The 26,818-nt window shown below is 40.0% G+C and overlaps 1 protein-coding gene across 1 annotated transcript; it reads right to left on the reverse strand.

Moving 5' to 3' along the window:
- Positions 1 to 9,062: 9,062 nt before the first annotated feature.
- On the reverse strand, positions 9,063 to 25,765 carry LOC137269895 (ankyrin-3-like). The gene is made up of 7 exons (XM_067803767.1): positions 25,562 to 25,765; positions 25,387 to 25,471; positions 23,588 to 23,662; positions 20,049 to 21,970; positions 11,456 to 11,548; positions 10,656 to 10,914; positions 9,063 to 9,106 (listed from the first exon to the last, which is right to left on the reverse strand). Exons 1-7 carry the CDS (start codon positions 25,763 to 25,765, stop codon positions 9,063 to 9,065), a joined length of 2,682 nt encoding a protein of 893 aa, XP_067659868.1.
- Between the last annotated feature and the right edge of the window lie 1,053 nt (positions 25,766 to 26,818).

Genomic DNA, 26,818 nt, shown 5'->3' on the forward strand with positions numbered 1-26,818 from the left:
TACTGCGATTTCGCGTTGCCAGTAACCATCTTCAATTGTTTCAACATGTTGACAACTTTCCGACCATTCTTTTGCATCGATTGCAGACATCCTTTCATTTATGGCAACTCTTAAGGAACTTTTTGTGAACTGCAAGTTTTGTGAAGCGACATAATTTTTCACATTTGCCCAAATTAACTAAATCGGGTTTAGTTCTGCGTGGTATGGAGGGAGACGTAGTGCATCATGACCATGTTGTTTCAACATCGTGTCTACTCTATAGACAGGGCCCGATTTGTTGGATTCTGCAAGAAAAAATAGTTCGGGTTTAAGCATTTTCTCATCAAATGGGATATTGTGCCTTTGTAACCACGCTTTTATGTCATCTTTTCTGTTGGCGGTTGGCGGACATTTGTCCAGTTGCTTGCTATGATATGGTGCATTATCCATAACGATAAGAGAGTGTAGTGGAAGGTTTGGGATCAACTTTTCCTGCAGCCATTTGGAAAAAATATCAAAGTTCATCTCGTCATGATGGTCTGCTGATTTGAGTTTGGAATAAAAAACAAGCAAAGCATTTGGAACAAAACCGTTTTCACCCCCATTCATGAACCACAATAAGCCGAGGTCCGGTGCCAGACGGAGGTTGAACCCCATTTATTACGACTTCACCCTCAAGTTGCCAACACTTTGGGACAATGTGGTGTACATGCAACCATGTTTCATCGATAAAGATGAGTGTTCGATTTTCTTCTCTGTATTTCTTTATTGCACGCAAGTATTGCAAACGCTTGGAAACAATGTCTTTACGTTCCATTAACTGTTTACGGTTTGAATGCGGTTTTCGCCACCTAAACCCTATGTCTTTGAGATTTCTTCGAAAACTTTCCTTAGAACCCTTGTAGTTCCACTGGCACTTTGCCATATCATACATCGTATCCAGAGTGGGTAGTTGTTTTTTTTTTTACACCATATAAACCGTATACAAATTGACGGACTGCACACCGGTCGAAATCACCAAGTTTGTAACTGCAAGTTTTGGGTTTGCGCAACTTGGTGGGACTGATAAATGTAGGTCCACTCGCACTCCTACCACCTTCTGCCTTAATACGCTTTAAAGTTGCCGTTGAGATTCCAGTAGCAAGGCTACTTTGTAAAAGAGAATCTGCTTTGGTTGCACAATTTTTGTCCATATACATCATAACATTGTATGCTATCTCCCTTGCCTGAGAATGAACTGTTTGCCCATGTTTTCCTAACTTGGACATTTTTTACTACAACTGAAATCTGTTTAACAGTTATGAGACAGGTGTAAAACAGTAGCGAGACAGGTGTTAATCAGTAGCGGTGTTGATTTCATGTCACGGCTAGCATGTATTGCACATGCATGATCGTCAAGCTACCTGTAGCAGCCAAGTGTACTCACCCAATTCGTTGTACCGCCTCTTTTGTCACAAATGCGTTTAGTGCGCAGGATCATCTACTGCTAAAATATACAGTGGAAATGGCCAATCTGATGGCCCGACTCTGTCTGTGCGGATCTGCTCAGTTCACTTGAATGTCAAGGTCACTTATGGCCGACATGTGAGTAGGATTGCCGGCTATTTTGGTGGAAATGCTTGGTTACTGTCGAGAAAATGACATGTAGATGTTGCAATAAGTTTTCCGACCCGCGGAATGCCGCGGCCGATCGAATCCGGCCCAACGCTGGTGCTGTCAACGTGGCTGGAATTAATAAACGAATTTAAAAGGTGAGTTTTCGCCGTATTTGGTGATCCATGTTTTTGGAGAGAAATTGCGGAGGTAGCTGTTTTCGATGATTCGTAGCGTATTACTTTTGAAATAATGATCCGATTGTGACCATTTATAGCTCATTTTGTAGGAAATCATCTGGCTTTTGATCCGTTGGCTTCGACGGGGCCTTAAAAATATTTTACGCGGTAACATGTAACTTTGATCGAGGAGGGGGTGGTTTCTTCGTTACCCCCCTTTCCTTTTATACAGTACTAGGGTAGGGTCTGTACACCTATATGTCTTTCGAATGCCGTTTGTAAGCGATACAAGTCCCTGTGAGCATTCCTTTGCCCAATAGGCCACTTCAACCCTTTCTTCATGGGTGATAGAATGGATCCGGTTCTATCAATCCGCGAGTCCTGCAATGTCCTGTGCGTTTCATTTCATATCGCATTAATCTGATTTCGATAAATTATCCTGTTTAGGGTATTGATCAAATTGCTTAACGCAACTTGGTCACAGACCTTTCTGTTTATGGCATTGACTGCATGATATTCAGTGGGGTTGGTGGGGAGCTCTGATGAACCATTTTACCATTTTACTATGGTACAAAAAACCCACCATAAAATAAACACGATACTGGCCACGATTTCTCGTTTCTCGTGTGTGATTACCTCTCGTGCTGAGACTTTGATGTTTGATATATTATATTTTGTGACCCACTGACTTAGATTGTGTCTCACTTGTATTGTAATCAGCATTGTGAAATTGACTTGTGACTTTGTATACCTTGCTGTCGTTGCACATTAATACAATTTGAATTTACGACTTCTCTTTGTTCTGTTTTGCTGGTTCACAGGGGGGTTTCTTGTATAGTTTGTCACGGTAAATTCTTAACCGTAACAAACGGTGTACATGGTATCGCACGTGAGGTAAGAAACGTCACAGGGTTGCATACAGAAAGTAGCAGAAAACAGCAAACAACCTGAGGTCAACAGAGTTTGCCTGTCGTTTTTCTTTAAAATACCTGTTTTAAGACCATTGTTTATCGTTGAGATTATCAAGTTGAGATAATTAATACCATTTTTATCAGTTATACTATTCTATTCATGGCTGAACCTTTAAACTCCATTAATGTTTCAGTGTTTTCCATCCATCGTAGTGTTTCTTGTATCATCCGAGGCAATGGTTTTTCGACTAACTGTTTGGGAGTAAAACTGACAAAATAAGGAATCTCTTCGACTGCACTGTGTCACGACACAAGTGTTTTGGATATTAGCGAAATGACCAATTCCATTGGCGGTCTAGTGATGAAAGCGTTCGCACGTCACATGGAAGGTCTGGGCTTGATTCCTCATATGGGTGAAGCCCATTTCCAGAGTCACCGCTGTGATGTAGCTGGAATATTGATATAAGTGGCGTAAAGCCATACTCACACATTCACTCGTAAGGCACCGATTCCGAACTCGTGTTTATGAAGAACTAGATATACTGGTGATACCAGGTGATACCAGGTGGGCGTGTCCTTCCCCACGCTCGCACACAGACCGTGGCAGTTCTGAATTAATGTTAGTTATGAACTCAGTTCCACTGTTAAGATTAAGAATAATCCAGTTATCAACCATGTCCAAGGATTGTAGTGAGTGAGTGAGTCCATATTTAACGTCACATCGGCAATATCCCAGCCACATCGTGACGATAACACTTAAATGAACACTTAAATGAAATATATGCATATTGTAAAGATCTGTGAACGAAGGACAGTAAAACAACTAGAATATCACTATTTCAATTAAAACTAGCATGAAACGTTAAAACTAATATCACTGTTTAGGCAATACAATATAAAAACAGGCTATAGATCGCCATCAAGAGAAGGTAGATCACCATACTATTGACCAAGGGACTTACAGCACCTTTGCTACCTGCATGGACCCTAGCTGGATTTACATCATCCCTTCAGCTGCTGACGAGCCTACAAAATGCTAACCAAAATTAAAACAACAAGAATACTACGATTAAAAACCTGATTGATTTAAATTTACTGTGAATGTTTTGGGAGTTACGTACCCTCTCAGGAGGACAATAGTTTTACAATACTTCAACCCCCTTTGAGGGTACAGCCACTAACAATTCAAGTTACTAATATAAACTTCCAATCATTAAAATACATATATTTACCCCACATACCACTCATAATTCAACCAAGAAATCAATTTCCTTTAAAAAACCAATGATTAAATGAGAATTAACAATGTTAAAAATATCCTTGACAGTTTTGATATTGAAATATTTATCCCTTGTGATGGAGAATTCAACACAGTCAAGCAGAATATGCTTGACCGTGACTCTCTTATCACAAGGGATACAAAACGGAGGATCCTCACCTTTTAACAATTATACATGAGTATATCGTGTATGGTCAAAACGACATCGTCGTAAAATAACCTCTTCAAAACTGGACTGACAGCCCAAGTAGGTGTAACCAATATACGGTTTTATTTCATGCAATTTATTTATACCTCCTTGGGTGTCCCACGTCTTCTGCATCAGATCACGGATGTAAGATCTAATGCTAGCTTTGTAATCAGTGTAAGGAATAGGAAGTGGTGTCATAGATTTGTTGAGTGCTGCCTTGACAGCAAGATCGGCCATTGTGTTACCAGAAATGCCTACGTGGCTGGGTAACCAACAAAAGATGATGTCGTATTGGCCAGTAGCAAGATTATTATACAATTCAATAATTTCAATTAAAAGTGGATGTTTACAAGAAATATTTGTAACAGCCTGAAGGCAAGAAAGAGAGTCGGAATAGATTATATTCTGTTTATGTTTAGAGTGCCTTTGCATATATTTAAGAGCCGGTAGTATGGCGTTAGTTTCAGGTGTGAAAATAGAGCTGTTACCTGGAATTCTAGAAGATATTGTTCTGGATCCAATGGCAGTGGCACAAGCTACTGCACCACCGTCCTTGGAACCATCTGTAAATAAGGTGTTTGTAATTGCTATATTTAGTTTTTAATTGATTATATTCTTGTTTATATTGTAATTCATTAGTTTCTGATTTTTTAAATGAAGTTAATGTTAGGTCAACTTGTGGCCTAAACCAACTGCCACGGAGAAGAAGAAAGAAGACGGGAGGGAGCTATGTTTTCCAGCTCAGTGCCGGCCGAAGACAGAAAGGGTATAATTCTGAGCCCTAGAGGTGGAACAAGAGAAGGCTTCTTGTGGTATAAATTCTCATAAGGTGGATTAAACACACAGTTACATGCAGGGTTAGATTCACAGAATATATTTTAGTAATGTATTGTAAAGACAATTTTATACGACGTTGTGTACGAGATGGTACATCGGCCTCAACGTAGAGACTGTCACTAGGTGAAGTTCAGAACGACCCAAGACAACGTCTTAGGCCTTGATGGTGGACAGAATCAAGAAGTTTAAGGTTGCTTTTGCAGGCTCCACCATATACGATGGGGCCATCATCGCGTTTTGAACGGACCAGTGATCGATATAGGTGTAAGAGGGTAGTTTGATCCCCTCCCCACTTTGAGTTGGAAACAACTTTCAACAAAACTAGTGCCCTAAGGCATTTAGCTTTAACTGATTTAATGTGCGGTAAAAAGGTTAAATGAGAATCGAAAATTAAACCCAAGAACTCGGCCTCCTTTACAGCTTTGATGGGGGTGCCATTTAAAGATAGTTCAGGGTCCTTATGCGGCTTACATTTTCTACAAAAGGGTATACAATTAGTTTTGGAGCTCTTGTTTTCAAGACAACATATATTTATTTTATTTAAACACAACTGTAATTGCCGTTCAACAGTATGCATATTTTTACCACGACGGGAAATATTAGAATCGTCCACAAAAAGTGATCCCTCAATTGAATCATTTAAACCCTTGGATAAGCTGTTGATCTTAATACTAAATAAAGTGACGGACAAAATACTGCCTTGAGGGACACCCTGATCTTGATAGTAATAATCAGACAGGGTTGAACCCACTCGGACTTGAAATTGCCTGTCATTTAAAAACTCTGATATAAAAACAGGCAAACGACCTCTCAACCCAAAGTCATGTAAATCCTTTAAAATGCCATGCTTCCAGGTCGTGTCGTTAGCTTTCTCAAGATCAAAGAAGATCGATACAGCATGTTTTTTATTTACTATAGCATTTTAACGACGGATTCTAAACGTACCAAATGATCAATGGTACTACGATTTTTCCTAAAACCACACTGAATATTTGTGATCAGGTTATTGGTTTCAAGATACCAAGTTAATCTGTTATTCACCATACGTTCCATGGTTTTACAGACACAACTTGTTAAAGAGACTGGCCTGTAATTAGACGGATCGCTAGGATCTCGGCCAGGTTTGGGAATGGGGACTACAATGGCATTTCGCCAGGAAGCTGGGAATTTTCCTGATGTCCATATTGTATCAAAAATATTAAGCAACGTTTCGAGACATGATTCGGTCAAATGCTTCAGGAGCTGATAGTGAATATCATCAGCCCCTGTTGCTGTATCATGAGCTTGCTCAAGGGCGCACTGTAGCTCATGTACTGAAAATAATTCATTGTAATCTTCACCATTGTCTGAGTTAAAATTTTATCTTTTCTTCTCTTGCTGTGTCTGAAACTTTTGAAACTCAGGGACATAATTGGATGAAGATGAATGCTTGGCGATAGTTTTGCCAAGTTTATTAGCTATGTCAGATTTATTGGTTAATAAATTATCACCATCCTTCAGATAGTGAACAGTAGATCTAGAACCCTTGCCCTTCATTCACATTCCACACCTTTGACATAGGTGTGCGTGAATTTATTTTAGAAACGTAATTTCGCCATGACTGGCGCTTAGTTTGTTTGAAAGCACGTCTGGTTTGGCATTTAAAATTTTTACTGTATCTAAATTATGTACAGTAGGATGTCGGCGAAAATACTTTTCCGCTTTCTTCCTACACTTTCTGGCCTGTTTACATTCATTATTGAACCATGGCTTACGAATTTGTGGAACTGCAGATGACTTTGGTATAGTTTGGTCAGCAATGTTATTAAGTGTATCAGAAAACAGCTGTATAGGACCTTCGCTATTCACGGAAACATCAGGTTTTCATTGTTTAGAACAACATATGTTATATAGTGACCAATCAGCCCTAAAGAAGTTTCGCCTGGATAAGGCTGGATCATCCCCTGTGATGATGCCTTTAAGAATGGTGGGGAAATGATCACTACCGCACAGGTCATCATGGACCTCCCATTCAAATTCATTATATAAATTAGAATCAGCAAGAAATATATCCAGGGAATATGTTCCCGTAGCTGGATGTAAATTAGTGCTGAGTCATCATTAAAAATACATAAGTTATTATCGGATATGAATTCCTCGATGATTTTACCTTTAGTATTTGTGTTGACACTTCCCCAAAGTGGGTTGTGTCCGTTAAGATCACCCATGACGAGACATGGCTTCGGAAGTTGATCATATAGATTTTGAAGGTCTGATTGTTGAATATTTGAAGAGGGAGGTATATACAAGTTGCACAGTGTCAGGGCCATATATAAAGTTAGACGAACAGGAACAGTTTACAAATCTGTATTTAGAGTGACAGGGCTATGAATGACGCTCTGATGAACCAAAATAGAAGCGCCTCCAGTAGCTTCATCTCACAGAGGAGAAAAAGAATGATAATCACTATACTGTCTCAAATTAAAGTTATCTGTATTTTTTAGATATGTCTCTTGGAGACATAATGCTGACGGTTTAAGATCTTGTATGAGTAACTGTATTTCGTTTAAGTTACTGTTTAGTCCTCTGCAATTCCACTGAATGAAGGACTGAGAACTTTTCATCTCTTAGGCGGATTAATTGGAGATCTCGCTCGCCCATTACGTTTAGGCGACAAACTTGTTGTTCTCTAAGGGATACTCTCTGAAACATCCATCCCTTCAAATGATCCAAATTTATTGTAAAGTTTGATGGGATCATCAGAACCTTTTGATACTCTACTCGTTTCATTGTTTCGAGATGAGTCATTCTGTACCCCTGTTTGTTGATTTGGGGTTACAGAAGCAGGAGACGATACAGGAATCTGTATAGCTGAAGAAGGCTCAGCAGTAGTTTGTGTGCATGAATCGGACATGTAGGAGGGTTCTGGATTAATGGAATGTATCCCCTTCAAATCTGTTTGGCATCCAATAGAAGATGTTATCAAAGCTGGTCCTTTAGTTACGGAGGCATAGGAACCATTAGGATCACAGAAAGTTTGTAGGAGTACAAGTTTTCTAGCCTCATTGTAGGCAATGTTCTGAATAATTTTGATTTTATTAATCTGCATCTCTCTTTTCCATGTGGGACACTCTTTTGACGAGGACGAATGCTCACCAGAACAGTTGACACATTTTTTAAAGTTGCTATCGCAGTCCTCAGTAACATGTGATTTCTCACCAGAGTGGGCACAGGCTATAGTACTTTTGCATGAATTGACCCCATGACCAAACTTTTGGCACTTAAAACACCTCAGTGGGTTGGGTATATATTGTTCAACTGCAAGGCTGCAATACCCTGCTTTGATAGTTTTGGGTGGAGATGGAGAGACGAAAGAAAACAGGTATGTGTTTGTGTTAAGTACTTCTGAATTTTGGCGCCGAGTGAAACGTTTCACATTTGTCACACCTTGAGCTTTTAACTCACAAATTATGTCAAGCTCAGACATATCATCTAGGAGGTGATCACGGTCCTTTACAATACCTTTGCTTAAATTAAGTGACCTGTGAACAGATACAGAAACAGGGAGACCAGCTAAGGAATCAACAGACAGCAAGTTGGTAGTTTGTTGTCTTTTGGCACATTCAGTGAGAAGTCATCCAGACCTCATACGTTTGATAGTCTTAACATCTCCTACTATACCATACACTCGCAATTTAAGGTTGCTTTTGCAGGCTCCACCATATACGATGGGGCCATCATCGCGTTTTGAACGGACCAGTGATCGATATAGGTGTAAGAGGGTAGTTTGATCCCCTCCCCACTTTGAAAATCGCAAATGGATTCAGTTTGATAGGTTGCTCGTTCAGAGATTCTAGAACCAGAAATCTCGGCCAGTACTCAACTTGTCTAAGAGGTATGCAACCTTCATTCGCACCATGATCAGTGTCAAGTTGACGATTTTTTTCAAGGGGGTTTCAAGAGCCATGTCGAAATATTAAAGATTCATCACCCCAGCTCCCCACCCACCACGGATTATCATAAAAACAATGCTATATACATGTGGATCTCCAACTTGCAGCACCAAGGATACTGGGATGATATACTCCAGCAGAAGGATTGAATAGATAATCAGTCTACCAGATTGGCCCATGAGCCACCGCCTTCTGGGCATACGACTCTAGGCAAAACATACAGAACATGATACATTTGAAATTATGGAATCCAAATAGTTTCGCCCAGCATGAAAAATGCAATCAACAGTTTCATAACGTTTTGAGCATATCATAGTTTCAGCTCAGGGCTTGGCGTGACCAGCCGATTGATAGAACTGGGCCAGTGGTGTGTTGAGCAAAAGGAGAAAAATGTACAGTCTCCTACTGCTCTCAACCACCAGACTACCGTCCTCCACCGACACGGGACGCAACCTAAAACAGGTTGCCCAATTTGGTCGCAATGGGGTGCTGTGGACACATTCTGCCCCGGGTCCACACGGGAGAAGAGCACTTAACGTTACCCAGCACCCACCACGAGGAGGTGGCTCTTCACGGGTGCCATCCAAGGATTGTAAGCAAGGACCAGTTGCATACCCTACTCAAATTTACGCTGAGTATACTGATGTTTCCTAATCTGGAGGTACTTTCCGATATCAGCTGAAAAAAATAATACAAACAGTTCTTATCGTATGAATGCTTGTTCTTTTTAAATGAAGAGACTCCTCCTTTAACATCTGCATGTATCAACTGCTTGATCCATCAGGTGTGTTACCACTCTTGAGCTCGATGAAAAACAAGGTCGTCCTCCACTCAAAGGCAAACTGTAGCGCAAATGGGTTGCACAGCATAGAGAAAATGACGTCTTTTTACATGCGAGCAAATAAACAAAGGTTGGCAACGTACTTTCCTCGCTTCGGTTCAAAAAATATTTTTCAAGTCAAAATAAAATAGCGCCACCATGAAGGTATATACGCCCATTTCTTCAGTGGGTTGTGCTCTCACATCTCGAACCACACGTTGAACAATTACTCACGTAAAATATTCTTTATTCAACATTTTAAGCGCAACTCCTGGTATATCAGACCGTTCTTCGCCTCCAAGAGTGGCTCTTATGTTGAATAAAACATATTTCACGTGAGTAATTATAAGCATGGGGTAGGAAATCTGAGAGCACAACCAAGTTAGGAAATCGGAGTGTACCTTTGATCCCGTTAGTCGCCCCTTACCATTGATTACTGAAGACCAACTCCATCACCCTTGAAGGTCCCGGGCTAGAATAGGTCTTCAGAAACCTATGCTTGCCATAAAAGGCGACTATGCTTGCTAGAGGCGACTAACGAGATAGGGTGGTCAGGCTCGCTGACTCAGTTGACACATGTCATCGGTTCCCAATTACGCAGATCGAGGCTCATGATGTTGATCACTCGATTGTCTGGTCCAGACCACCGCCACATGGTTGGAATATTGCTGGGTGCGGCGTAAAACTAAACTCACTCACTCACCAACACCAAGTCAGATCTTTACGGGTAATTTTATTTACAGTAATATATGGATACAGTTACTTCAAGCAAGATAACAGAAACCTATACATATATTTACAATCGTTTGCCTTTGTCTCAATTGCATTTAATCCTTACTTATTTTTTGCCGTAATATCTACAGTCCTATTTACAAGGATATGCTGAACAAGATCGACATTTCCTCCTCTAACGGCTAAAAGGAGGACACCGTTACCATCATCATCAACAAGCAGCATATCGGCTCCCTGCTTCATTAGTAGCTCAAACGTCTCTATATTTCCTCGTACTGCTGCTATCAGGACTGGTGTCCTATTCAAATGTCCTCTAGCGTTAATGTCTACAATGTTATTGGACAGGAGGTACTTCACTATGTCCACGGTGCCTTCACAAGGCAAATGGAGGATGGAGTTGCCATCGGCATCTACTAGCGTCAGATCAGCACCATTCTTCACAAGTAAATCGAACACATCCTTCTGTCCTCACTGTGCTCCAATCATGACTGGTGTTCTGCACAACGTTTGCACACGATTGATGTTCTGCACAACGTCCTTCTGTGTCTAGACATGATTCACTAAATCCAAATCATCAACTACTGACAGATCAGCTCCTTTACCCTCCAGCAATGCAACTATATCTAGGTATCCTTGCTCTGCTGCCAACAACACTGGTGTCTTTCCCTCATCGTCTCTCCCATTGATGTTCACAACATTCTCCCTGATGATATATTTCACTATTTCGCTATGTCCCTCTTCACAGGCCATATGTAGTATGGTCTGTTTATCGTCATTTACTAAAGACATGTTGGCTCCCTTTCTTACAATGAAGTCAAATATTTTGCCAGCCCTCCTTCTACTGCCAACATGACCGCTGTCATTCCATCATTATTTCTACCGTCGATGTCTACGAAATCATTTGTGAGGGCATATTTCACTGTATCCATACGTTGGCCCTTTAAAGCAACATGGAGAATATTGTTATTCTCACGACTGACAAGAGTCAGATCAGCTCCTTTACTAAAACTTTCAACACTTCTGCTTGGTCCGCATATGCTGCCTCCAGGGCTGGGGTGCACACTGCAACTGATCTACTGTTGATTTCCACGACACTCTGTGCGAGAACATGCTCAACTAACTCCATATTTCTTCTCCAACAGACCTTGTGAAGAATATTGTTTCTATTTTTATCTGAGCGTGACAAATCAGCTCCATTCTGCAGAAGGAAGTCGAGCATATATTTTCGTCCCTCAGAGGCTGCTAACATAACGGGTGTCAATCCTTCAAAATCAGCATGAAGGATATTGTTACTCTCTCTACTGACAAAGGTCAGATCAGCTCCTTCACTTCGTAGCAATTTTAACACATCTATATGTCCGTCATATGCTGCTTCCATTGCTGGTGACAACCCATCATCTGATCTACTGTTGATTTCAACGATATTCTTTGCGAAAACATGCTTAACTAACACCATATTTCCACCCCGACACGCCATTTGAAAGAATATTGTATCTACTGTAATCATCGTGTGACACATCAGCTCCACTCTGAAGCAGAACGTCGAACATATCCTTTCTTCCCTCAGAGGCTGCTAACATTATGGGTGTCAATCCTTCAAAGTCAATGTCGTTGACAACCATATTGTAGGTGGTGAGAATGTGTTTCATTATTACCACATTTCCCCCTTTACATGCAAGATGAAGGATGCTGTTCTGATTACCGTCCCTGACTAACAAATCAGCATTTTCCCTTCCAAGCACGTGAAATAATTCTTTATGACCCTTATATGCAGCAATCATAACTGGCGTGTACATGTCTCCTCCTGTCGGGTTAATATCAACTCTCCTCTGTTCGAGGATATATTCTACTATTTCCACATTTCCTCCCTTACAGGCTGCGTGAAGTATGCTGCCACATTCTTCTTGCATCAGAGACAGATCAGCCCCTTGTTTCAGTATCAAGTTTCACTCGAAAATCGTCCGCTTAGGGAGACGTCTGGTTAACTGGATCAAACAAGCAAATCGTGAAAACTAAGTGAAAGCAAAAACATTTTCATGTACGCATATCAATAAATCGACAGTCAATAGTAATAACAGTGCAGTAAACGTGACGTGACACATACACATTCTCGTTGCACAGGTCCGGATAACTGGATCATTTTTCAATGGAAATAGTTTGAAAATTCGCCGTCCGGCTCCGGAAGCATGGGGTCAGGTTAAGCGAGTACAATTGATGAGCATAAGTGTCGTTTCACATCAAAATCGTCCGGAAGGCGGGATTTCCGGATATGTGGGGTCCGAGTAAACGGGGTTCGACTGTACATGTTTATGTCCTTTGGCGGCTGCTTTCATTGCTGGCGTCCAGCCATTTCCTCCCAAGCTGTTCACAGTATTCTGCTTCAGAAAATATTTAAGTTTCCTCCTTCACAGGCCAAATGTAGAATGGTATTGTGAAGAAAATTCACGAGGGACAGATCAGCTCCTTTCCTCACAAGTAGGTCGAATACATCCTTATGTCCCTGTAAGGCTGCTTTCATTGCTGTGGTCCAATTGTCTTCTCCACGGCTGTTGTTGATGTCCACGGCGCTCTGCGTTAGGACATAATTTACTATATCCAAGATTCCTCTGTCACATGCAAAATGTAGAAGCGTATTGCTCTCACCATCAACAAGAGAGAGAGATCAGCACCTTTTCTTACAAGGACACTGAACACTTGTCTGAGTGCTTTCTCTACTACGGTAGTAATCATCACTGGTGTCTTCCTCTGTTGACCTCTTAACACTGACATCCGCATGATCATCAGATAAGATGCATTTCACTCGGTTTATGTCTCCATCCACACAAGCACGAATAAATCTGGTGTTTAGATGGATTAGGTGTCGTTGCTTGTTAATCTTTCCTGCGATTACCATAAATACGCTGTACACGTTTAGTTATTTTGCTATTGAACACGATATGTCCGATTTTGCCAAACCTGCCAGTGATCACAATCAGCATATGATACAGCATAGACACAAACCCAGAGATCTTTAACTAAAGATGAGGTATGCTTACATTTGCCAGTTACAATATATACATAACTCATGCTTGAGCTACACTTCATAGACGCACGGGGGAAACATGCTACTTGTCCGTTAATGTCATTCATTAATCAACAAATGTTGTAGACATGTCTCTTTAACTTCTCTGTCATACATATACAGAATGAGCAACTGGTCAAATTACAGATACAAGACAACGGATTGTAGGCTTCATAGACCTCTTCTGTCCTATTTTGTGGGTTAACGTAATTATTTATAGATCTTGATGGTTGAGGCGGTTGGCAGTTTTTCAAACTGTGGGGGTATTTTTCTCCCTTTAACACAACTTGTACACACAGAGATAATAAATGTTTGAGAATGTTCATTTGGATGTGTGCATGGGCATACTTGGATCTCAAGTACATATTTTACAAATGCTTTCTTACTGGACATACCGCACGAAAATGGGGCGATATCCTGTCTACCCATGTATGCTGATAATAATGACATGCTAAAGTTTCCTTTACTAACAACAAGATCTACACTGTGATATGCCTAGAGGTACCATGGTTTCAGCAAATGTCAAGTCAAAGTCTCTACCATCATACTTCCTTTAAATAGGTTATTTATTACTCACTGTCAAATGAATTTTAGATCTCGTTACACAGTTATACTTGCACCAAGAAGCCATACAATAACGTCAATATGAACGCATGGAGACAGTTTTCGCGAGTCAAATACTTTAAAGAGTTCCTCCGGTCAGGAGACCTTATAAGCATATTTGTCTCATTTCCAACATCTTTGGGGTGATGAGGTAGCGGGTAAAGCGTTCGCTTGTCACACTTAGAGCCGGGTTGGATTCACCACATTGATACAATGTGTGGAGCCCATTTCTGGTGCCCCAGGCCGTCACATTCCAGGAATATTGCAACAAGTTGCGTGAAAAACACTCACGTTAACATTTTTCATAATATATATTATAATTCCTTGACCATTTGAGTAAGGTAGATGTGTAGTCGAAGTGATTTGCGATGGTATCTCCTCTTCGCACTTTTTATCACCCATTTCAGAAGCAATAAAGATCGTAGTTTATCATGCAGTGCACATTTTACATAAATGAAACAAAGAATGTTGTTTACACATAAACTGAAAAGGTCGGGTCTTGCTGATGACATTTTTGCGCTCACTACGTCAGTTTGGACTCCGCAAACTCGGATAGGTAATGAATGAAGGCTACGTTCAGACCCGACAGCACAAATTTCCTTTTGTGAATCAGCTTGAAATGAGCACCAAAGTTGTGTGCTAATATTTACCCCATCACTTGAGATGTGCTAATGGGAAGCTGGGTAGTCTTGTTGTTAAGGCGTTCGCTTGTCACGCTGAGAGGGGTTCGATTCCTCACAATGAATCCATATAAGTCCATTCCCGGTGTCCCCAAACCCGATAATGCTGGAATATTGCTAAAAGCAGCGCAAACGTACACTCACTCGGTCACTAGGATGTGCTAAAACTATATGCACCAGTACCTGAACACAAATTTACATTTAAGTCCATCTTAGGAACACTAAAGATACTGAATAAAAGGAAAATGGCAATATTGAAGAAAGGCAAACTTAAACTAGAACCAAGGAATGTACGGCATTCTTGATGAACGTCATTAAAGAGTTATCTTTGACACACACTTCTCTTCCAGACCGAGTATTTCCTATCTTGACAAATCTCAGATGAGCAGGGACCAGATTGAATCTGAGGACAAACGCAACAGAGGGCATGTCACAGTGATGTGATACTGACTTGCTTTTGGTAAGGACGCCACAACAGAGCTACGTACAGTTGTATTTGGCTTTGGTATGAAAGTAAACTGTCCACAATCTTCTCTATAGTCCAGTTTCAGCTTCAGGACATGACACATGAGGGGGCCCACATGATATCCTATGCTCCAACAGTAGCTTCTGGTCTCACATTTGAGACTGCACATGTTCACACCAACCTCTGTAAAGTTTTCTTCCCCGTGAATGTCTATGATGACGTTTTCTGTTATACTATTTCCCCAAGGCAACAACATTCAGTGAGGACAACAAGATGCACATTCGCATGAAGTACATGGTCCCACGTGATGTAAGGTACAATAAATAATTCATCAGTTACACTTGGTCACGAAAACATCAAAGCGGACCTGTTTTTTTATACGGGAATGGATAGCATTTTACACCGACTTTTATCGTATGAGATCTTTTATCTTATAAGATCGAAATTTCATATTTATCTTATTTATGTATTTAGAATAAAATGTCAGTTGACCTTTATCGTGCTACGTGATATCTGCATATATATTATACTTATCGGGTGTAGTAATTATATATTCATGTATGAGATATTCTCAAATGAGAAATTGCAAAGAACAGTGGGTCTATCTTCCAATGATCACCGTCACGTATATTATATTTCTAAACTTCGTTGAGTGGCATTTTTAGAAGTTGGAGACTCTGATATGTTTAAATAGTATGAATGAACAATGAATAAGGTTTGCCATCTGTATTCTTATTAATTGTTATTTACGCTGTTTATATGTAATTAAATTAGCAAGAGCGTTTTCACATCGCGTCAGTTTCAATACAAGAATGAACCGCAATACAAAGAATCTAACAAAAGAACGTAATTATCAGACCCTATAATGACATAAGTGCGGATGGGTAACGGCGCGACATACGTCAGTTGGTGATGTGAGAATGACGTTGTAAAAGCATATGCATATACAGCTGAGGGTGGTTTAATGGAAGATGAGTATGCACAAAGGTTGTGTTACTATGGATTGTCTATGTACAAATATAGAGTTAGTAGAGACTGGGTATTTTCGAAGGGTAAGTTAGTGGAGACAGTGTGTACAAACGTGGAGATAACTAATAGAAAGTGGGTATGTACAAAGGAAAGGTTAGTGGAGAGAGTGTGTATGTAGAGATAGTGAACAGTGGGTACCTACAAAGGGAAAGTTGGTGGAGAGAGCATGTATGAAAATGTAGAAATAGTGGAGAGTGGGTATGTACAAAGGATGATAAGTTGAAATGTGTCTGTACAAATAAAGAGTTAGTGGAGAGAGAGTATTTACAGAAGTACAAACAAACAATTCTTCCATTCCAGCTAAAGGCATAACTGGCAACACAATAGCGAACAGTCAGAAGGCTAGCATGCATGTGGAACAATTCATTAGTTCAAGCAGTTCTGAAACTTCTCAATCATTCAAAACGTCAAGAAATTCTACGAAACAAAGTCTATGCCAGATATCTGACTGGCGTCAAGTTCAAAACCACCATTCACGCATGAAGGGCAGTCTTCAAAGCTCACAACTCCAAAACCCGAGCAGAAAATTTATGGTATGAACAGATCTTGATTCTGCTTTTGCGACCTTTTGAAAATATGACGGCTGTATGGATCTGTACCAAAGGCTTCGATACATGTGGTAGACTTTATACCTGTACCAAAACCAGGTAAACATCCCTCACTAGCATCATGTAGGCCAGATTTCCTTACATCTTATTCATGCACAATTATCAAAAGAATAGTTACCAACCGGTCTTATTGATGATTGAATTAAGTCTTCTCCAGAATTAAGTAGGATTTTATTAAGGTGCCGATCAGAGAGCAACTATCATTTATGGATGACGGTTGTATGTATTTTTGTGCTAAAAAGGTATTGGCTTTGTTAAATGCAGTACCTTTAAATAAAAGGTAGCATGTTTAGATAGGTATATACATTTATCCCGGTAGATGCCATTCATATACGTACCGATTGTTTCACTAATCTGCCTGCTAATGTTAATGGTATACAGTACTCTGGTAACGACCTGGCTAGTTTACGCTGTCACAGACTTAATTCAGAATTCTGTATACATAGTCAATATTTGGAGTTCCAAATGGGGTTACAAAACATCTCACTCAAAATCAGTAGATTTGATGATCACTCAAATTCCATCAAAGGTTGAGCTATTTCCTTTGCAAGAATTCCAGCTTTAGCTCCTAAGGTTGAGCATTGTTCTTTCAACGTCAACAAATCTCACTATCGACACTTTCTGAAGGTGAAAGCTATGAACAGCTGTAACTCAGTTATTCATTTTGTGTTGACCATGTGTTATAGGTCTCGTGGCAAGATCCAGTCTCGAAATTGACAGCACAACATAGGATCCAAGGATCCATTCAAACCCTTTGAAATTCCTCTGCGGCTATCCCTAAAGTGGGGATGCCTTATGACCTCAGTTCATCTAGGAAGAATATTAAACCAATCATATTGAGACCAATGTCCAAGTATTCTATGCAAGAATCATTTGCATACATTACTCACATGGTCTTTACTGATTCACAGACATACATTGATATTGTGTGGTGTCAAGCACCTACCGTTTTCTGTCAAACAGTCATGGATATTTAAATAAAGAGGATGACCGTCTGTATTCGACTCGGGTTCACTTTAGCATTCGCTGTTGTATGAGATGCTATATGGCAACGGTCTGTAAATAATCCAGTGTGGACCAGACAACCCAGTTATCAACATCCAGACCATCGATCTACGCAATTGGGATAAGAGTATTAATGTTCATTAGTATACATGAAGAAAGTATACCATACATTGAGCTAATGTTTGAGAGAGACGAAAATAGCTTTTTCTATAAAAGCATATTAGAATGACATTTTATATGGCAAAGAGGTTGTCTCGTTTGTGTGTCTTGTGATGGTATTATACATAAGCACAATGTACACGGGTCCCGCGGAAAGCAGGTTAAGAAAATACTCGCGTGATAAACTCCCGATCTCATCACATTGTTTTAGATGTATGGGTTTTCTTTATCTAGAATGGCTTAGATCCTATCTTCCATGTCTTATCCTCTGAAAGAATATTTGAGAACAACAGCGGAAAATATACTATGGACCATACTTGCCGCATGAAACTGTGCATTGTCAAAATATTATCCCAGTTGATGAGGACGATAACAATGTCAAAGATCCATATAAACTTTAATGGAGGGACCATGAGACCATAACTAGTCGGGGGTATTTCAGCTGAAAAGTCAATCACAATGACGTCACGAGTCCACAAGCGGACAGGGGTCAAACGACCACATCACAAGCTCAATAACGGTTGTGTCCACCATCGGCATTGGGAACAGCAGTGCATTTCTATGGTAAAAATTGGAGTGGTACACAATTTAATTCCACAAGAGTTTTAATGGTCACTAGACATAACTTCAGGACAAAGGATTGGGTTGGATTGCGCACCTCTGTGCAACCCTGCAAATTTAGCTCAAATACGCTTAAAAACGTAGAAATTTGTGGATTTTTTATTCAGTTACAACTACTTTTTCCTACCACTACCACCGGCTGTAGGGATGGTGTAAAGCCATCTTTGGTCCATACAGGAAACAAAGGCAATGTTAGTCCCCATGGTCCCTAATATGTTAATCTACCAGTCCTTCAATTGCTGGCGATCTGTAGCCCTATTTTATATTGTGTTGTTTTGAAATTGTACACTGAACGACAATAATCTAGTCGTTATAGTGTCCTTCACAGACCGTTTTTCTCAAAAACAAAAATATTTGTTGTTAGTACATACTTGTCACGATATGGCTGAACACTATATGACGATATGACGTAACACTTTAACTTACTCACTCACTCATTCTAACATTAATCATATTGACATTTCAGTTCTCTTTTGGTATTTACAAATTTTTGTGATCTCTTTAGGTCACCTTATGGCATGCAATAGGATTGAACTTGCTTCCTATTTTCGGAAAACCTGTCATGATTCATGTTCTGTGGTTCACTCTTATACTTTTCACTACTGGTTGGCCTTATACGTTCAATGGCCAAAATAGATTCTTCTATTCAGTGAGTGAGTGACTTTAATGTTTACGCCGCTTTAAGCAGTATTATGACCATATCAAGGCGGGAGACACTGGTATTTGGGCTTCAAACAGTTTGTACCAAAACCCGGGTCTTCGGCGTGACGAACGAACACTTTAACCTCAAGGCCATCCCGCCGCCCTAGAAGGATGAGTTACCTGATTTATGTCTGGTGCAATATCCGATTCTGACGTGTACGTTAGGTTCCCATGTTTGTTCACTTGACTTTGCATGTATTTGTGACTGGTCCCCGTGAACACTTGATGACATAACAATTCGACTATTTAACGAACAAATGCTTATTATTGTGTCGTCAGAAACATACAGTGTATTTTGAGTGGTAATAATAAAACGTAACAATAATCACACAACTATATCTACAGATGACACAAACCCGAATTTCACGAATATTCGAAATTTATTGATTTTTTTAGGTTAAACAATTGGTTGGATGAGTTTCTTCTTTGTTTTTTGTATGCGATAGCAAACAAAAAACATAAAACAGTAATGCTAAATACACATTTAATATTATCTGTAACAAGGAAACATTTCACTGAGTAAATGAGTATACCAATACAGAGAGAACAAAAAGTTACTTCAGTGTTTGGGACAAAAGAAGATTATACACAGAATGGGAACGTTTCCGTTTTGCTATCATACTTGCATTTGATCCATACACATTTACTGCCCTAATATCTACTATCTCATTTTCAAGGATATATTTAACGATATCCGCATTTCCTCCTTCACTGGCTAAGTGGAGGATATTGTTCCTGTTCATGTCTACTAGTGTCAGATCAGCACCTTTCTCCACAAGTAAATCAAACACTTCCTTGTAGCCACAGTATGCTGCGATCATCACTGGTGTCCTGTGGCCCGCGCCTGTTTCGTTCATGTTCTGTGCAACGTTCTTATGAATCAAAGCAAGTTGCATTAAATCCACATTTCCAACCACACTGAGCTTATGTAGGATGTTCTCATCATCATTGTCCACTACAGACACATCAGCACCTTTACGCTCAAGCAGGACAAATATATCTTGGAATCCGTGCTCTGCCGCCAGTAGAACTGGTGTCATGCCATCATCAGTTCTGTCATTAACGTTGACAGCGTTTTCTGAGAGGATATATTTTACTATTTCACTATTTCCCTCGTCACAGGCAATGTGTAGTATGTTCCATTCGTGACTATTCGCCAATGACAGATCAGCGCCCCTTCTCACAAGAGAGTGAAATATGTCTGTCATGCCCTCCTGTACTGCCAACATAACTGCTGTCATCCCATCATTGTTTCTACTGTCTATGTCTACAAAATCATTTGAGAGGACATATTTCACTGTATCCTTATGTTCGCTCTCCAAAGCAATATAAAGAATAGTGTTACTTTTACCATTGACAGCTGACAGATCAGCTCCTTCACTTCGTAGCAATTTTAACACATTTGTATGTCCCTCATACGCTGCTTCCATTGCAGGCGACGACCCATCATGTGATCTACTGTTGATTTCAACGATATTCTGTTTGAGAACATGCGTAACTAACTCCATATTTCCTCCCCGACAGGCCATGTGAAGAATATTGCGTCCGTTGTCATCCTCGTGTGACAAATCAGCTCCATTCTGCAGAAGTAAGTCGAACATACCCTTTCTTCCCTCAGAAGCTGCTAACATTACGGGTGTCAGTCCCTCTTTTCCAATATCATTAACATCCATAGTGTTGTAGGTGAGAATGTGTTTCATTATTTCCATATTTCCTCCTTTACATGCAAGATGAAGAATGCTGTTCTGGTCACCATCCTTGATCAACAGATCAGCATCTTTCGTCACAAGCATGTTAAATACATCTTTATGGCCTCTATATGCAGCCACCATAACTGGTGTCAGCATGTTTGTTCCTCCCAAGTTAATATCAATAGTACTTTGTGACAGGATATTATTTACTATTTTTACATTTCCTCCCTTACAGGCCGCGTGGAGAATACTGTCACCTTCTTCTTGCATCAGGGACAGATCGGCTCCTTGTGTGACTATCAAGTTGAACACATCTTTATGTCCTTTGAGCGCTGCTTTCATTGCTGGCGTCCAGCCATTTTCTCCCAAGCTGTTGATGTTCACAGTATTCTGCTTAAGAATGTATTTCACGATATCCAAGTTTCCTCCCTCACAGGCCAAATGTAGAATGGTATTTCTATCACCATCCACCAGGGACAGATCAGCTCCTTTGCTCACGAGTAAGTCGAATACATCCTTATGTCCCTGTAAGGCTGCTTTCATTGCTGGCGTCCAGTTGTCTTCTCCACAGCTGTTGATACCCACGGCGTTCTGCGTAAGGATATAACTTATTATTTCCAAGTTTCCTCCGTCACAGGCAAAATGTAGAACTGTATTGCTCGCAACATCGACAAGAGAGAGATCAGCACCTTTTCTTACAAGGAAGTCGAACATATCTATGTCTGCTTTCTCTGCTGCAATCATCACCGGCGTCTTTCTTTGTGGGCCTCGGACGTTGATTTCCGAGTGACCATAAGATAAGATACATTTCACTCGGTTTATGTCTCCATCCATACAAGCACCAACAAGTTTGGCATTTAAATGAATTCGGTATCGTTGGTCATCATTCTTTCCTGCAAAGAGTTAGAACTTGTGTAAAGTATTGCATGATAGGTTACCTGCATTTGGAAGTCATAACCACGCATTATATTGTACAGGATATGTCCGATCTAGCAGCAAGTGTTAATGACAAAAATGAAACAGATCTTAGAGCCAGTTACAAGACTAGGGCTACATATTATAAAGCTGTGTTGCGATTTTCTGTTTGATCATAATATATCATAATATAGATATTACTATACGAAGGGGGGGGGGGGGGGGGGGGGGGGGGCACCAGAAATGGAACAATATGCATATACGGTAACTTAAATTAGGGAATTTATTAGGTTTAGATGGGGAAACCAATCTCTTATGTCTTAAAATTTGCTCTTTCCATTTGTGGAAATAAATGGAATAAAAAGAAACAGGTTTTAATATGAATCAGTGTGTACTAACAAATTGAAACCTGAACATTTGATGGGCATTCTGGATCTCATAACATGTTTTCTAATAAACTAAACATCATAGATGGTGAATGTATCCTTAAGTCCTCTGCTGTCCCTCACATATGAAAACCATAAGTATAGGGTTATTTTACAGTGTGCATTCAGACACACATACGGAGGAAGTAAGAGCCATTTAGTACGTCCTACTAAATCATGTAAATCTTTACCACATTGTATGCCAGTAGATTATTGGTTTCTAAGAGTAAAAGACTTCCGCCGGTATCCCCCACTTAGAATTCATTTTACTCAGATTATATCGCCTGAATATGTATTCATCATATAATAATGATGAGGTTTAAGATATTTCTTTAATTGTATCTGAACTTACTGAAAACATATCCAACTTCTAAAAATGCCACTCAAAGATATATTTCCTTATCTTTAAAATCGAGGAGGGATATGGGCGAAAGTCTTACCCATGAGTTTGCAAACGCAGCTAGTGAGTGACATTTGTCGAAAAGTTCATGGGTTGGTATGGTCACATCCAGGTTAAGGAATTGGAACAATTATAGCATCGCGCCATGAAGAAGGAAATTCCACTGACGTCTAAATACTATAAAAATAAAGTTCTGTACGTGCTTCAGGAGTTGATTCTATACGTCATCAGTTCTTGCCGCAGCATCTTGAGAATGTTTTTATAGCGTCATGATTAGAAAGCATTTCATTAACATATTCCACAGCAGAGGACATTCCACAGAGGACACAGTGATGCATTCATCAGCCATCATGTACAGTTCTTTAGAAAACGTTTTTCAAGGATGCCCATGAAATTTATTAATACACATAATTGCATATAAAGGTCAGTTTGTTGTATTCCATACGGCTTTTAAATTAAAAGAGTCAATTTTAAGATATAAGAGGTTGTTCATTCACCACCTAGGCCGCATATTACCTAATTTAAGTTAACTATTTTCATTTTATTTTCTACTTGAACACCGAAAGTTTCAAACAATTTCTAATGAACTTAGTGACCATGCTGAAAGAACTTTGCAAGTAATGTGAATGTTTCAATCTCTAAACATTTATTTAGATTCATTCACGTCTACACTGCAAGTTTCTATCTTCAACAATAGGAGAGATATGATTTTTTGAAGTACCCGTCCCCCAAAAGGGACAATATGCATTAATGGATTAAGATGTCTTTACCGTTGTGTTCTGTCGGATGCGTTTTAAAAGAGTTTTCCAATGTCATAGCCTCTTCACATGCCATTTTGTCCATTCCTGGAGAGATATACATGGAGAGTTAGCTTATGTTTCACGATATACAGCCGAGAAACATGTCTTGCAACTGTTCAGTGGGTAACTTCAAACAGAACACAAAAATCTAATTGTTGAGGAAACAATAGTATACTCAACGATCAACAAAAACGACAAATATGTATCCACGAGTCTTCAGAGCACGTGCATATAGATTTATGACAATCCACCACAAAGGGTACATTGTGTTTCTGTGTTTCCAGTAAAAGGGCATCAAGAGCGCAAGTCACATGGAACGAATGTCCTTATACGAAACTACAATGACCAATGAAAAATAAGTCAAGCTGCCATGGTCTGGTGAATTGATACGTCAAGATATTCTATTCACCTGAGCTACGAGAATATGTGAATGTGTTCACTGTTCTTCGTCACATTATTTCGTTGAAGAGATAATAAAACGCCTTGGAAAAACCTAGGGAGACAATATAAAGCTTTGAAAACTCCTAGTAAGACTTTGAAATGTGTTCCAGTGGAATTAGGTCTTTCACAAAGGTAAAGCTTTCCAGTGGAAGTAGGTCCTTCACAAAGGTAAAGCTCGTTGCTTCAGATGAAAGTTTTGAGGGTTCCAAACCTAAAGGAAAGTTCAGTGCAATGTAACATACTTCTCCTGTGTCCTTCCTATCTCCTCTCACAGAGTCAATCGTGGTATAGTCGTTATCTGGATTCAGTAAGCCAGGGTCCAGTCCCTGAAAGCGACCATAGCGCTACGACTCTATGTGAAAGTATGGGACTTACGACTGTCGTAGCACTACGAACGCCTTAAGGAACAGGGCCTGTTTGTGGCCTCAGTTTGGCTGATAGTGATCAAAAGCACAAATTAAAAAGTGTATTGTATTAAATAATGTCGTGTTTATGTTGTCTTTGTAAGCATTGCTGTTTTAGTTTCCTTTATCTATTGGTTCCGAAAGCTAATTTCCTTGTATCAGTGTCGTTAATGTGTGTCAGTTGTTTTAGTAACGCTATCACGATATCTGATTCCCGATATCCCAGACTATTCAAAACTTCATTACATTGAGGAGGTAGTTAAAGCGGTTTGATGTAGGAAGAATATATATGGCCGTGAACACACTTAATATGACGACTAACGGATTGTCCATTCGAGGTCAGCGTTCAACTGGTTCCCATGACCCATCGTCATCTCATAAATGGCATGACAGATCTCACAAATGCCACGACAGATCTCAAGAATGACATGACAGATCTCTCGAATGGCATGGCAGATCCCACAAATGGCATGACAGATCTCGTAAATGGCGTGGTTTCCTGATCTGTGATGAGTCATGCTATTAACAGAGTAATGCTCGTGGCTGTCAACATGAGTGAGTGAGTTTTAGCAACATTCCAGTATGATCATGACAGTGGGCATCATGAATTGGCTTCAAATATCGTACCTGTGTCGGGAATTGAACATGTGAAGTTGGTGTTATGAGCGAAGACTTTGGCCATCAGGCTATCCCACCGGATCAGATGCTTCAGAGACCAGAATTGTATACGATGACTGTCGACGTGACTATAAATATTAACTCACTCATCCTGTCTCTTTAACACAACAAACACATTTCCCCAGACGCGTTTTCTATTCGTTTTCAATAAATAGGTTTACAATATTGCAATAAGCATGCTCAGGTCAACATACTAATACCAATGGTAGTATATGCTATGTTGTAAGACATAAGGTCAGTAATTACCTTTGACACACACTTCTCTTCCAGAACGAGTCTCCAGGCATCGTTTGTCTCGACATGTTTCAGATGGACAGAGTCCAGCTTGATTCTGAAGACAGAAGTGACTGACAGTATAACAGAGTAATGGTGTGATACTGACTTCTTTTGCTTCTTATGCCATAACATGAACGCTACTTACAGTTTTATTTTGCTTTGGTATGAAAGTACATTGTCCACATTCTTCTCTATAGTCCAGTCTCAACTTCAGCACATGACACATGAGGGCGCCCACATCATATGCGATGCTCCAACAGTAGCGTCTGGTCTCACACTTGAAACTGCACATGTTCACACCAACCTTTGTAAAATTTTCCACTCCATGTTTGTTGATGATGTCGTTCATATTACTACAATATGTCACGGAGACAACAGAACCCAATGAGGACAACATAATGACCAACCGTATCAGGTGCATGATGCCTGTTTTATCAATTATACGAAACCGAAGCATGCCTGTATGGGTTCTTTGTCCAGTACACTCGGATGTGTTAGGTTTATCGCAGAGATTATCGAAGCATTCACATTTTCATCGCTTCAGCTGATCACGATAACTGTAAATATGTCTTTATCTTGAAACGTACGATAGTATAAACATTATCTTTTAACGTATCGGTCTTTCTTATGATATCTTTATGCGTGAGTATTTACCCACTGAAAGATTGTAGTGGATTATGTTTTTTCAACGGTCACTATCTCTCTTATTCTGTTTCAAGCAAACTGCTGCATAAAATGGAACAGTTTGAACCACCCAATAAATATAACTCTCAGACAAAAAATTGAAAATTTTCAAACACGACTAATGATGATTCCACATCAGTGTCATTACTGGTGAGTGAGTGAGTGAGTTAGCAATGTTCCAGTAAGATCACGACGGTGGGCACCAGGACTTTCTCAGAGTGTTGTGCCTATGTCGGGAATTGAACCTGGGTCTTTAGTGTTATGAGTGAACGCGTTTACCTGTAGGCTGTCCCACCGCCCCAGATGCTTCAGGGGCCAGAATTGTGTCCGATGAAATTTCACATTCTGGGGTGTAGGTTAGGTTCCAATGCTGGTTCATATGACTTTGAATGTATTTGTGACAGGTAGGGCTCACCTTCCTTTAACCACTAGGATACTCCACCCCAGCTTAGTGACATGAGTGAGTTAAAATTAAACACCATACGCACAATGTGGATCATAGTAAGACACCAGAAAGCACAGCGTAACATCGACAAAAGAAGATAACTACGTTGTTCCGGCTTAAGACATAGAGAATCATGTTCAGAATCTTAAACCAGGCATATATGAATGTATTGTACGGTGGGCTAGTGGAACACTACAGAACACTCAACATAAATCATTATTCGTACCATTTTTCTGCATTTTGTAAATAATAGTAATCTGAGACGAAGCAGTC

Source organism: Haliotis asinina, chromosome 1, assembly GCF_037392515.1.
Source record: "Haliotis asinina isolate JCU_RB_2024 chromosome 1, JCU_Hal_asi_v2, whole genome shotgun sequence".
In the NCBI taxonomy this organism is placed as follows: Eukaryota; Metazoa; Mollusca; class Gastropoda; order Lepetellida; family Haliotidae; genus Haliotis; species Haliotis asinina.

Bases quoted from the DNA above. Each gene is read 5' to 3' on its own strand.
- LOC137269895 (XM_067803767.1), bottom strand. From the start codon at position 25,765: ATGAACGACATCATCAACAAACATGGAGTGGAAAATTTTACAAAGGTT. The intron at 25,472-25,561 runs GTAAGTAGCGTT...TTCTGTCTTCAG, and splicing joins TACCAAAGCAAAATAAAACT to AATCAAGCTGGACTCTGTCC. The intron at 23,663-25,386 runs GTAATTACTGAC...ATATCTCTCCAG, and splicing joins AAGAGAAGTGTGTGTCAAAG to GAATGGACAAAATGGCATGT.